Here is a 13,426-nt window from a genome sequence, read left to right on the forward strand (position 1 = left end):
ATAATAATAGTCTCCAAAACAAAATCATAAATCAGTAATTTCTTCTTCTTTCTGTGAGATACAAAATTGAATAATTTTACGTTTTTTCCTAACTTGGCTTACTTTATGTAGGTGGCATTAATATATGAATGGTAAAAAAGTAGGAGAAGCCAAAGGCCTAGTTAATAGTGTCCCAATTTACTATAATGAAATTTAGTAAATAATAATGTCCCAATTTCAGTGTCCCATTGAATTTTCATTATAGTAAATTTCTTGATTTTTCTCTTACCTTCTTTAAGTAGTGCCTTGCATTAAGTAATCTCCCAGTCACTCAACTGTTTATCATTATTATATTTGCTTATGTCCTTTTCTTTTCTTTTCTTTATTTAAGCTGGATTGTAGTCACGTATTCCACTTACAGTGCTGTCGGCGAGTTTTAGAAAATCGATGGCTTGGCCCAAGGATAACATTTGGATTTATATCTTGTCCCATTTGTAAGGTATGGAAAGAATCTGAAATCATGTACTTTCTTTTTCTTTTGTTCTTTCTTTTCACCTTTCAAAATAAACATATGTCACCATTTCTTGGTTTCCTCTCCAGTTTACGTTTTACACACCAGTCACTAGCAATTTCTTCCATTCTCATTCATGTGGAATGAGAGAGAGAGAAACAGAGAGAGAATATAATCTCTCTGTTATAATGCATCTCAAAACAGTAATTGTCCATTTAAAACTGATTACACTCTGTTAAACATATTACATGAAAAAGTTCATTTAAACATCGTGATGCATTAAGGGGCATGTATCTCTACTCTCAGACCACCAGAGAGGTCAGTTGACATAACATGACAACAACTACTAAAAATTTTGAATGATCCTCTGGTGTTGGTAGAAACTGATACCTGCCATTAAAGAGTGAAATTGGAACCCTCAGTACCACTAGAACAGATTCTTTTAGAGCTTAGTTAAGGAGAAAGTTCTTGGCATTTTGACACGTTTCTGCAAAGGTAGTCAGCAAGTAGGAAGTTGTTTTGGCAAGCTAATAATGATTAACAAAAAGCTCTTTTTAAAGAGTGTGGCAGTATTTTCCCTATTAATTCCTCTTTCCTTTTTGTTCTATTAAGCTGTTCCTATTTTCTTATCTTCATATTTGCAAACTAATATGAAGGGTATAATATGGAAAGACTTAGTACAATCATTGTCTAGATAGACTGAGAAATAATCAAAAAGATTGTAGTATTTTGCTCTCCCCTATCATATGTTGCCACAAATATTAATAGATACATGAAGGTTTTATAGCACATGCTACCTGTTCACTTCTGTCACCTGGCGTTCTGCCTTCCCCTCAAGGAAGCATTAGACACACGCGCACACACACACACACAGAGCGTGTCTTATTTGTGGCAGCAAGGTAACTTTATTTCCACAATAGCTAGGGCAACAGGAGATATATTTCAGACTCAGGAAATATAAAGCTAATAAAATGGAATTTTCATGCTTTGTGTCCCATTTGCCCCATTTTCCCTGCTCTTGGGAAAATATGGGCTTCTAAAGACTTAACAGGGTGTTTTTCAAATGACATTTTATTTAGAATATGTGTGCTCTGTGGTTATCTTCTAGCACAATGCTTGGCACTTAGGTGCATAGTGTTTGTTGAGTTGATTGATAAATGATTCTTCTAAAGAATGTTCATTTTTTATTGCAGAACAAAATTAATCACATAGTACTAAAAGACCTACTTGATCCAATAAAAGAACTCTATGAGGATGTCAGAAGAAAAGCCTTAATGAGATTGGAATATGAAGGTCTGCATAAGAGTGAAGCTATCACAACTCCTGGTGTGAGGTTTTATAATGACCCAGCTGGCTATGCAATGAATCGATACGCATATTATGTCTGCTACAAATGCAGAAAGGTATGCTGTAAATTATACTGAGAAGTTTTAAAAACTAGAGCTTACCTATATGATTAAGAATTCAAATTGTACAGTGATACCTAATTATTCCATCTTAAGCCTGAAGTTAAAAATAAGATAGCTCGGTACAATGTTTCCCAATGTTTCCAGTAAAACTTGTTTACTTACCTTGTTTGGGGATTCTTTATTTAACCTGAACAAACTTTTGGAGACATACAGTATTTCTGTATACAAGCCACTTCCCATCAGTAATAACCTGTTTGCCCAGGGCAATTCCTTCTCTAATAAACTTCTGTCACTTGACTGTGCTAACCATTCCTTCCTTAAAACTCTTAATTCCTTGGCTTCCAGGACAACACTCTCTTTTTCTGTCCTCCTTCCTTCCTGGTCAATTATCTTTAACTACTTCTTTTTTTTTTTTTTTTTAACCTACCCCTTACATATTTGTTTTCCTAGAGCTCCATTCTTGCCTACTTAATAAATACTTCTTACCTTGAGTGACCTCTTTTACATCTATACCTTCACCTACCACATATACCTCTATGACCTTCCAAAATTTTTGAGATTTAGTTACAAATATCCAACTGCGTACCAGACATTTAGATCTTTCACACATATTTCAGAGTTCACATGTCAGGTATTATATTCATCAGTCTTGGCCGGGCACAGTGGCTCACACCTGTAATCCCAGCACTTTGGGAGGCCAAGGTAGGCGGATTTCTTGAGCTTAGGAGTTTGAGACCACCCAGGGCAAGATGGCAAAACCCCATCTCGACAAAAACTACAAAATTTAGACAGGTAGATTGGCATGTACCTGCAGTCTCAGCTACTTGGGGGACTGAGGCAGGAGAATCGCTTGAGTCCAGGGGGTTGAGGCTGCAGTGAGCTGTGTTCATGCCACTGCAGTCCAGCCTGGGTGACATAGTGAGACCCTGTCTCAAAAAAAAAAAAAAAAAAAAGTCTTTACCAGTCTCTGATCTTTATTGACAAAACCTATCAATTCTGTCTCCAGAGCTCTCTTGAGTCCTTTTTTCTTTCCATTACATCTCCAGCAGACCTAATCATTTTCTTTGGTAATTACAGTAGCCTTATTCCTGAGCTTGGGTGTAGAAGCCGTAATTCCTCCATTGCATCCCTTACACTGCTGCTAATTAATACTTCTAGATCTGAAATCTAATTGTATCATTCTTCTACTTATAATACTGTAGCCCAGTCTCCCTCTCCAGTCTCATCTCCGAAGATGCTATCATTTGCTGTACATTTGCTACAACATACCAAATAACTTGCATTTCCCAGACTCAGCCCTGTCTGCTCACCCACTGACACCCCCCTGCCATTGCACAGTCTGTTGCTGTTCAAAGGATGCTCTTCTCTACCTCCACCTGCAAATTTTACTCTGACCTGGCACCCCCAGCCCCATACACACATGCTGTCGTGCAGAGCCTAATCTGTCTTGTCATACCTCAGCCTTCAGCTCAGGTTTCACGTCCTCTATAACATGCCTCCATCTCACTTCCATCAACACCACCACATAATTTTGGTATCTTGTAGGCGTCTAGCATAGTACCACCTATTCTGCATTATGACTACTGGACCACTTATCTCTCTGCCCCACTTGATAAGTTCCTTGAGTAGCATAGTACTGCCTATTCTGCATCATGACTACTGGACCACTTATCACTCTGCACCACTTGATAAGTTCCTTGAGGACAAAGACTATGTTTTTTCATTTTTCCATCTCTAGTACTTGGCACTTATTAGATACAGAGTTAAGTGGAGAGTGAATAAATGAGTGAACAAATGACTACATGAGAAAGATGCATAGTCCCCCAGTGTAGCAAAAAGAAAATACAGGATGAATGGATGTCTAAGTAGCGAGATGATAACCAGAAAGGCAGATAGATACATGCACACCCAATAGTGTACATTTATGAAACTTGTATTGTTACAAATAACAAAATAATATTTCTGTGTGTTTCATGTACTAAACATTATAAATGAATATTGTGCTATTTCAGGGTAGCAATCAAATGTTTAGAAAGCCAAGCAGAGGATATAGAAAAGTGAAACAGCTGGAGTAAGCAGTCCCCAAGACAAACCAAAATACTTCCAGGGTTAGGTTTAGCTGGTGAACGACCGTTTATAACCTCTGCATCAGTGGATCCTGTCTTTGAACCTGTTTTTCTAGTATAGGTAATAGATTTATATTGACTCTGTTTGTTTATTCCCAATCCGGACATAGCTTTTTGACTATGAGACATGATGTGCATGCAAATTGTCCCAGTTCCTTGGTGTCACTTATTCCCTGCCCAGGGCAAAATACAGATAAATCACCCATCATGATATTTTTATTTATTCATGATAATTTTATTTATTCAAATTCTATTCAATTCTCTGTATTGAAAATTGTTGAGTTCCTGCCTATTGCATAACTTTATAACTATGAGCAGTATTCTGAATAGAATTACCAAATTTACCTTTTTTTTTTTTTTTTTTGAGATGGGGTCTCACGTTTTACCCAGGCTGGAGTGCAGTGGCATGATCTCAGCTCACTGCAGCCTCTACCTCCTGGGCTCAAACAAGCCCTCCACCTGTGCCTCCTGAGTAGCCGGGACCACAGGTCCACACCACCACACCTGGCTAATTTGTTTGCTTGTTTGTATTTTTGATAGAGATGGGTTTTGTCATGTTGCCCAGGCTGGTCTTGAACTCCTGAGCTCAAGGAATCTGTCTGCCTCACCCTCCCAAAGCGCTGGGATTACAGGTGTGAGCCACCATGCCCAGCCTGCCTTTCCTTCTTAAAAAATGTGTGATCAGAAGATGCTTAAAAGTACTTTTTTCTTTCCCATTAGCCTTGGAATTACGATTCTATACTAATTACTTTTGCATATTTTGTTCTACAGTATTATAAATTGAGAATTGCTAAGCATATTTATTAAAACAGTAGAAGGGAATATATATTTTAATATTTCAAAATGAGAAAAATTTCTCAAACTTGACCCTGAAAAAAGCATACCTTTTACTACTTAATATTCTGTTGATATTTATTTGGAATATTATGCTTTTTTGTCATTTTTTTTTAATAGGACAATGTATCTCCCTACTTTAAGCATGAATCCATTTGAGAATCGAAATAGCTTTAGGCCAGGCATGGTGGCTCATGCCAATAATCCCAGCATTTTGGGAGGCCAAGGCATGAGGATCACCTGAGCCCAGGAATTTGAGACCAGCCTAGGCAGCATAGGGAGACCCTGTCTCTACAGATAATTAAACAATTAGCGAGGCATGGTGGTGTGCATCTATGATCCTAGCTACTCGGGAGGCTGAGTTGGGCGGATCGCGTGAGCCCAAGAGGTTGAGGCTATAGGGAGCCATAATTGTGCCACTGTGCTCCAGCCTGGGCAACAGAGTGAGACCCCGTCTCAAAGAAACAGAGAGAGAGGAGGAAGAGGAGAAGAGAAGGGGAGGAATGGAAGGAGGGAAGGAAGGAAGGGAAGGAAGGAGGGGAAGAAAGAAAAAGAAGAAATAGCTTTATTTTTTACCCTGATCCACCCTACTTACAGTGAGCAATACGGGCATGCACTTGGCATTTCAAAGGATGGTCTAGTAGATAATAGTATTTTCTAAAACCCCTTGATCTTTCACTATGCCCATACTGTATCTCCCATGCCAGAGTTTTATTTTTTCCTGCTGTAATCTAGATGTGTTTTCTCCACAGGCGTATTTTGGTGGTGAAGCTCGCTGTGATGCTGAGGCTGGACAGGGAGATGATTATGATCCCAGAGAGCTCATTTGTGGTGCCTGTTCTGATGTTTCCAGGGCTCAGGTAGGCAAGACATTTTATTAGGAACAACAGTTTAGAAATGTTAAATAATATTTTTTTTAAACAATAATATGGTGGGAATGTAAATCAGGCTTTTCTCCTCAGTATTTTCTGATATTTGTTCAGTGTTGTATAATTTTTCACATTATTTCATATATATTATTTCCTTTGGGTAATTATTTTATAATTTTGTCTTCCATGAAATGATCACCATAGTTAAACAATGTAATAAATGTACTTATTTTCTTAGTTTCTTAAACCTGCAGTGAAACTTTTAGGTTTTCCCGTCCTTAGTGAAATATTCCCAGTATATCTGTGAAATTATGAGAGAGGTTAATTTAATTAATTTTCAGTTTGACAGGCCATAAAACATTCCTAAAGAAATTAAGTAGCTTGCTTATTAAATCAGATAGATTATGATGGAAATGGGATTAGAACCTGGATCTTTGTCCAGACCTTTTGGGCAGAGCCACATATTTATTTGTTAGTTTTCAAACATGTGTATCATCAGTTTTTCAATCAATTTTTAGAGTTATGTATGTCCTCAAAATATGAATTAAGGAGCTATCTATGTATATGCCTATCTTAAGTGTGATTGAAACAGTCTCACTATGATCTTGTGTCTGTCTCTTCTCTTTTGCTATAGATGTGTCCCAAACATGGCACAGACTTTTTGGAATATAAATGTCGCTACTGCTGTTCAGTGGCTGTCTTTTTCTGTTTTGGAACAACACATTTTTGTAATGCTTGTCATGATGATTTTCAAAGAATGACTAGCATTCCTAAGGAAGAACTACCACACTGTCCTGCAGGTATGCTTTCAATATTTTAAAATCACGATTATGATCTATATACCGCAGTTTTATGTAAACATTAATATGAACGCTCTTTGTTTCAAGTGACAGAAACTCAATTCAAAGTAGCCTAAAGAAGCAGGAGGAATTCCTTGATCCTTGTAAGCGTATGACTTTCTGGGTGGAGTAGGAAGCAAGCTGATCATTGTGAGTGAGAAGTTAGCTCTGACGGAGCAGATCTCTTGGGGAGTGAGAATGCAGTCTACTAAGGATTCGTGAAAAGATGGCTGTTCCGCACTAAAAAGTCATATGAAGTTCAATATTACAGAACCATTTAAAAGGATTCAGTGTTTTTTTTTTTTAATGAAGCCTGGAACCATTGCCATAGAATGAACAAATGATTTAATCTAGAATGGCTGGGAATCAGCAGTGTAGTGAGCATCAATAAGTCAAGGGAATTAAAGAAACCACTCAGAATACAGGAAAAATGATTGTCTATGAAAAGCAGGCTGAGGGGAAAGAAATATGAAACCAAACAGAAGCTAAAAATACTGGAAGAGGACAGGAGGCTGCTGGTAACAGTGAGGTGGAATACCAGGCTTCACAGAAGTGAGAGAAGTGGAAAGAGAGGTCCATGCGACCATAGGAGAGAATTTTACATATGATGTATCTGCAATTAGTGAAAATACATGCACACGTACATACAACACAATATACCATGTTGTCAAAGCTGGAAAACACATACTGCCATCTGTTGCTTATCAGAGTGCAAGTGACAGACCTCTCTGGAAAACAGCTTGATAGTGCCTCTCAGAATTACCAGTGTATCAACCCTTCAGCACTCCCTCTTCAGGGATACAGCTATAAATGTGAGGACAATATAAAGGGGCAAATAAACAAGGTTATTAACTACAGCATTGCTGTGATAATAAAAATGTATAAACAATGCTAGTATCCAGTAGGGTAGTGGCTAATATTATGCATCAATAAAAAAAAAAAAAAGATGGCGTTTCTGTGTGCTGATTTGGAAAGATATTTAGGAGATAGTAGCAGATGAAAAAAGCAAATTAGACCGGGTGGGGTGGGGTGGCTGACACCTGTAATCCCAGCACTATGGGAGGGCATGGTGGGTGGATCACTTGAGGTCAGGAGTACGAGACCAGCCTGGCCAACATGGTGAAACCCTATCTCTACTAAAAATACAAAAATTAGCCAGGCATGGTGGTGGGCACCTGTAATCCAAGCTACTTGTGAGGCTGAGGCCAGAGAATCACTTGAGCCTGAGAGGTGGAGGTTGCAGTGAGCCAAGATTGCGCCACTGCACTCCAGCCTGGGTGACAGAGCTGTTTCAAAAAAAAGCAAATTGCAGAGCAGGGTATGTAGTATGCTGCCTTTTTTAAGAGGGAAAATTAGACTATCTAGTCATATTTACATAAAGAAACCCCTGGAAAGATACTCAAGAAACTAATACTATTGATTAACTATTGGGAAAAAAACAAGAAAAAGATGAGGATAGAGACTGGGGAAGTGGCTTCCAATTGTATGATTTTTAACAGTTTGATTTTAAACCATGTGAAACATATACTATCCATTTCAAAATAAAGATAAGTAGGGTTTTTTCAAGTATGACTACTTTTTACCATTTGCTCATGTCGAAAATTGTTTTACTGTTTCTCCTTAAATACCGTTTTTTTAAATAGAAGTAGCAGGCTTTGAAGGAAGCAAGGTCAGAATGATGTGAAGCCAAGGTTATGTAGGATAATGGACAGAATAGAGATGTGAGCCATGCATGGAGGGAGGGGATGATGTGTTGGAGGTCAGCAAGTGAAGGGAGTGTGGAAAGGGCAGTATTCTAGATGACTCTAGATGACTTGAGCTTGGAGGAAGGGCAATTACTGAATGAAAGTTGTAGGTTGTGGTCTGGAAATAGGAACCAAGAGAAAAATCAGTCACACGTTGTAACCCTATGACTGGAGGAGCTTGGGAGATAACCAGCCTCCAGTTGAGAAAGATTTAAGGCAAGCAGTGTCTTCAGGGGAAATCTAGATTTTACTTAAAGTTTCCTCTGCGTTAAGAAACAGAAACAAGTATGCTAAAAATAAGGAAGTTAACAATGAAACAAGTTCAGAGAACTCAGTGGTGGGTAGTACCTGAGAGAGGAGGGTCAGGCTTCCCCTCGTACAGTCACAGGATCAGGGCAGCCAACACAAAGGAATCACAGGAGGGAGGCAGGGGAGGAGCCAAAGTCAGCAGAAGGAAGGAATGACCTCGGTCCTGGGCATTTTCACACATATTTTCTCAATTTTTACAGCCTACGAGGAGAGAGTATTATCCCTATGTTATCAAATGGAAAACTGAGGGCTAGGGAAGTTAATGAACTGGCCTAAGAACATACACTGAGATTGAGGTATACTCTCCCAGCCTCACATATCCCTCTAACTCATCCATTCATTTAGAGAACTGGAATAGAATAAAGGAGATCCCACAGGGATATGGGTAGGGGAGATGGCCATATACAGTTTACTTAGAAGGACAGAAGAAGCAATTCTCTAACCACTCTCAACCCTGTTAATTCTAATATTTTTAGATAATCAGTCTTCGTCCATTCAAGCCACTATAACAAAATACTGTAAACTCGGTAGCTTATAAACAGTGGAAATTTATTCTCACAGTTCTGGAGACCAGGAAGTCTAAGATCTAGGAACTAGCAGATGAGGTGTCTGGTGAGGGCCCACTTTCAGCCTCATAGGTAGCGCTTTCTTGCTGTTGTGGAAGGGCAGGAGGCCTCTCCTGGGTCTCATTTATAGGAAGAGCACTAATCCTATTCATGGGTTCCACCCCATGACCTCATCACCTCCCACAGCTCTACCTCCTAACGCCATAACATTGGTGTTACTGTTATAGTCTCAGCAGTGCACCAAGATATAATAGTCTCTCATTGTCTGAGATAATGCCTGGAGTTCTTTTTCCTATTTCCAAGATGATTAAGGAGCACAGACACGAAGGTGAGGTTAGAGCGAAAGTTTAATAAGCAAAAGAAGAAAGCTCTGCCAGCAGAGAAGGGGACCCAAACGGGGTGCTCCCTATGAGGCTGGGGCCCAGGGTTTTTATGGACTGGAAAGGGGAAGGGATGGGCTTAGTCTGCCTGCTGTCTTGGAGAGAGCCTGACTCAGCTCGACCCGGGACCTTGGCCCAGGAACCCACTGGAGCCCACTGTGCCTATGCCCACAAAAGGAGAGAGCCCCCTGACTATACAAAGGACGAAGGCATTTATTTTTTTTCTTTTTGAGGTGGAGTTTCGCTCTGTCGCCCAGGCTGGAGTGCAGTGGCGCATTTTCGGCTCACTGCAAGCTCCGCCTCCCGGGTTCACGCCATTCTCCTGCCTCAACCTCCCGAGTGGCTGGGACTATAGGCGCCCGCCACCACGCCCGGCTAATTTTTTGTACTAGTAGTAGAAACGGAGTTTCACCGTGTTAGCCAAGTTGGCCTCGACTTCCTGACCTCGTGATCTGCCCGCCTCAGCCTCCCAAAGTGCTAGGGTTACAGGCGTGAGCCACCGCGCCCGGCCAAATAAAGGCATTTCTATCCCAGGTCTTGTCCTTTATCTGATTGAAGGTTTTTCTATCTGTGCAGCCGTGGGCATGTCTTTAGGCACAATGCCCTGTGCTAGTTCCCTCATCGGTGCCTGCAGCTTGACTTTTTTTCCCCAGGCTGCTTTTTATGTTATTTGGGGATGAGGCAGTGACCTGTGGACCTGGGGCTCTCCGGGGACCCTTCCCTTGCTATCTACCTAAGGCAAACTAACTCCTGTCCTTAACACATCAGTATATAAATTTGGAGGGGCACAAACACATCGAGACCATAGCATAATCCCTTTATCCATTTCTTTCTAAAATTTTTATTGACTACCTTCTCGTGCCAGGATACTTAATCTTCACAGCACCCCATGAGTTAGGTATTGCTGTGCCTGTTTTAAAGATGAGGAATCTAAGAATCAGAAAAATTAATTTTACTTCAGTTTCATATCTACAAAATGAGGATAATAGTTTCTGCCTCCTATGACTGTTAAGCAATTAAGTAGTTGATATACTAGAAGAGTGCCTCAGTAGTAAGCACTCAAATGTTTGCAGGTGTGTTTTCACTATTTTTATTTCTCACCATCATGTTGGATTACGAACACGTCGAAGATGGGAGCCATGCACTCTTCATCTTTAATCCCAAGTACCTAACAATGCCATTCATACATTAGGCATGCAGTAAATATTTGTTTTTTTCCTTGAAAAAACCCAAGGGCTGCAGTTGGTGTCACCACCACTGATATGTTGTGTATCTGAACTAGATCTGCCATTGAGTGTCCCCATCCTGCTCACTCTCCCCCACCCACTGGTGGGGTGGACACCAATCTGCAGTGTGATTTGAAGCAGGAGCCACTGAACTTTCTAACAGGAATAGTTAACGTTCTAGCAGACCTCTGGCATCCTCCCGTGCTGACCCATCCTGGGTCTGTGCCTGCATTTGTCTGAGGTGGCACTCATTGCTACTCTCATGCCTGTTAGCTCTAACCTGAAGTTGACTTCTCTGTCTGAGATTAGCTGTCTTCAGTTTGACACTTACTCTCATGTCTTGGTCTTACTCTTACATGGAACTTACTTTTTATTTCTCTAGATCAGGCCTCAGTTTGTGGTTGTTCAGTAATAGTAGTAATAGCCAACATTCATTGAGTATTTATACTGTGCAGGCTAAGAGCTTTATAAATGCTAGCCTTTTGTCCATCGTGGTTTCCTTCTCTTATGTCAGAGATGTTTTTAACCCAGAAAAGGTAAAGTAAATGAGATGTCATTCCTCATTGATCAGTGTAAGCTCATTGCATCCAATCGCGTGATATTTTTCTCTCAAGCACAATCAGAATTTACATTTATTATTTTGAAAACTAGCTATAGAAAACTAATGCACAGTTCCTATTCCTTCATCTACTATTAAATAGGGACTCTGCTTTCAAGTATAAGCCTAGCATATTTTCCTGACAAATTAAGCCTCCTCATTTCTAAAGAAATTAAAAATCCTTTTGAAATGATAGGAAACCCATGACGTGAAGCATGTTAATATAATAATTATCTTTTTTAAAATACTGTTTTGGGTACATTTTATAGGCCTACTTTGATTATTATCAACAAATTCATATCTTCCCCAAAGTGTTTTTTCCACTTTGTATTTTATAATATTGTTCATATTTTTAACCTGATCAATTTTCATTTTCCTGCTAATATCCTTCAGCTACTTTTAAAAATTACAGGAATCATTGGCCTTCCCATTTTACCAGTGTATGCTTTTTCATCAGTGAAGATAAAAGGGAAAACATGGCTTCTTTAAACTTAAATTTGTTTTTACTTATAGAATATTCTACACAAAAAATCTCCCTGTTTTCTATTCAGAAAAATAATGTTCTGCCAGACTAAATTGAGGGGTTTTGTGACCTTTTTTGTTCATTGCTCTTTGTTTTAAAATGATATATCTAATGCATTTATTAATAGAAAAAGATCTGTAGCTCAAAGTGATCCTCTCTAGGCAGGATATGGTGAGTAAGAGATCCCGTCACTTCTTCCATTATACATATCTCTGTTATGTTGAATTTTTTATAGTGAACATTTTTTACTTTTGTGATCAGAAGAAAAATTTCTAAGTGTTACATTTGTATAAGCACAGTCATACAAATAACCTATCAGTGATTTATATTTCTGTAAGATTTATATGTGTGTATTCTTAAAACATTATTTTCCTTTGCCTCCTTCAAATTTATACAGGTCCCAAAGGCAAGCAGTTAGAAGGAACTGAATGTCCACTCCATGTTGTTCATCCACCCACTGGGGAAGAGTTTGCTCTGGGATGTGGAGTGTGCAGAAATGCCCACACTTTTTAGAACACTCAGATCCTTTGTCTACAGAGAGAAAAGTTGCCTTCATCCCCCAAGAGGATGCGGTGAAGTTTAAACTCTGCTCAGGATAAGGACGGGACCATTTTTACATCCATGAAAATGAACCATTCACAGTGCAAGAAGGATGTACATAATTCTTGCTATGGAAAGTTTCCCCATTATTTTGGTTTATCTTCTTTTGAACAAATGACATCAAACTTGTGAGGTGTTTGCATGTGGCCATTACCGTCATTGGCCTGTGAAGCATTGGACATTTATAGATAATTGATATAAAAGAATCGCCATGCCCATGGGCTAAGAACGATGCTGGCTTTCAAGCAAAAAAGAAAAATAATCATTGTTTATTGTATACTGCCTTTTTGTAATCCTGTACAATTGCATCACGGGTGGGGATAAAAAGAGGAATATTCTGGTTTATTTCCTAGACTGTTATTTAAAAAAAAAAAAATTGTGTTAGGACAGCATATAAATGTAATAAGTATCACACTGTATATAAAGATATCAATGTTTGTCCTGTATAAGAATTACTAAATTACAAACGCAATTTCATTTAAACTTCTAGGTTAAGTTTGAGCCTGAAATTTTAATGAAGTGCAATACTGAGTGTGCCTCATTATCTTGCAGCTGTAAACATATTGGAATGTACATGTCAATAAAACCACTGTACATTTTTATACAGTGATAAAGTCTACCACTGTGGGAGGTGTTGTTTGAGAAACAAAATTTAAAAACCTTTAAGGTCTAAAAGTGTAGTTTTCCTCAGAAAGAAATTTACTAACACAACACAATCAAAAATTTCATAACTGTTAGGAAAAAGAAGAATAGTAATGAAGTGCAATGTTAGAATCTTGAACCCTAAGCAGATGATCACATATATATTCATAGGTAGATGTATTCATACCGAAGACAGAAGAAAACATTTAGGAAATTAATCAACTTCTATTTTAACTAGCAGCATTTTTAACTTTTATTTATTTATTTATG

The 13,426-nt window shown here is 38.9% G+C and overlaps 1 protein-coding gene across 17 annotated transcripts in view; it reads left to right on the forward strand.

The window, feature by feature from the left end:
* The window catches only part of MYCBP2 (MYC binding protein 2), a 299,211-nt gene extending 286,078 nt beyond the window's left edge, over window positions 1–13,133 (forward strand). For 14 of the 17 annotated variants that reach the window (XM_033177496.1, XM_033177499.1, XM_033177513.1 and 11 more), the window contains 5 exons: window positions 371–478; window positions 1,684–1,893; window positions 5,612–5,719; window positions 6,363–6,528; window positions 12,312–13,133. In XM_033177496.1, the coding sequence (XP_033033387.1) occupies window positions 371–478; window positions 1,684–1,893; window positions 5,612–5,719; window positions 6,363–6,528; window positions 12,312–12,427 (708 nt within the window). In that variant the 3' untranslated portion in view covers window positions 12,428–13,133. Of the gene's footprint in view, window positions 1–370; window positions 479–1,683; window positions 1,894–5,611; window positions 5,720–6,362; window positions 6,529–6,615; window positions 7,513–12,311 lie in introns of those variants that run through there. The other 3 variants (XM_033177503.1, XM_033177507.1, XM_033177498.1) reach the window with 3 other exon arrangements.
* Window positions 13,134–13,426: the final 293 nt, after the last annotated feature.

This window comes from Trachypithecus francoisi, unplaced genomic scaffold (genome assembly GCF_009764315.1).
Source record: "Trachypithecus francoisi isolate TF-2019V2 unplaced genomic scaffold, Tfra_2.0 Lachesis_group18, whole genome shotgun sequence".
In the NCBI taxonomy this organism is placed as follows: Eukaryota; Metazoa; Chordata; class Mammalia; order Primates; family Cercopithecidae; genus Trachypithecus; species Trachypithecus francoisi.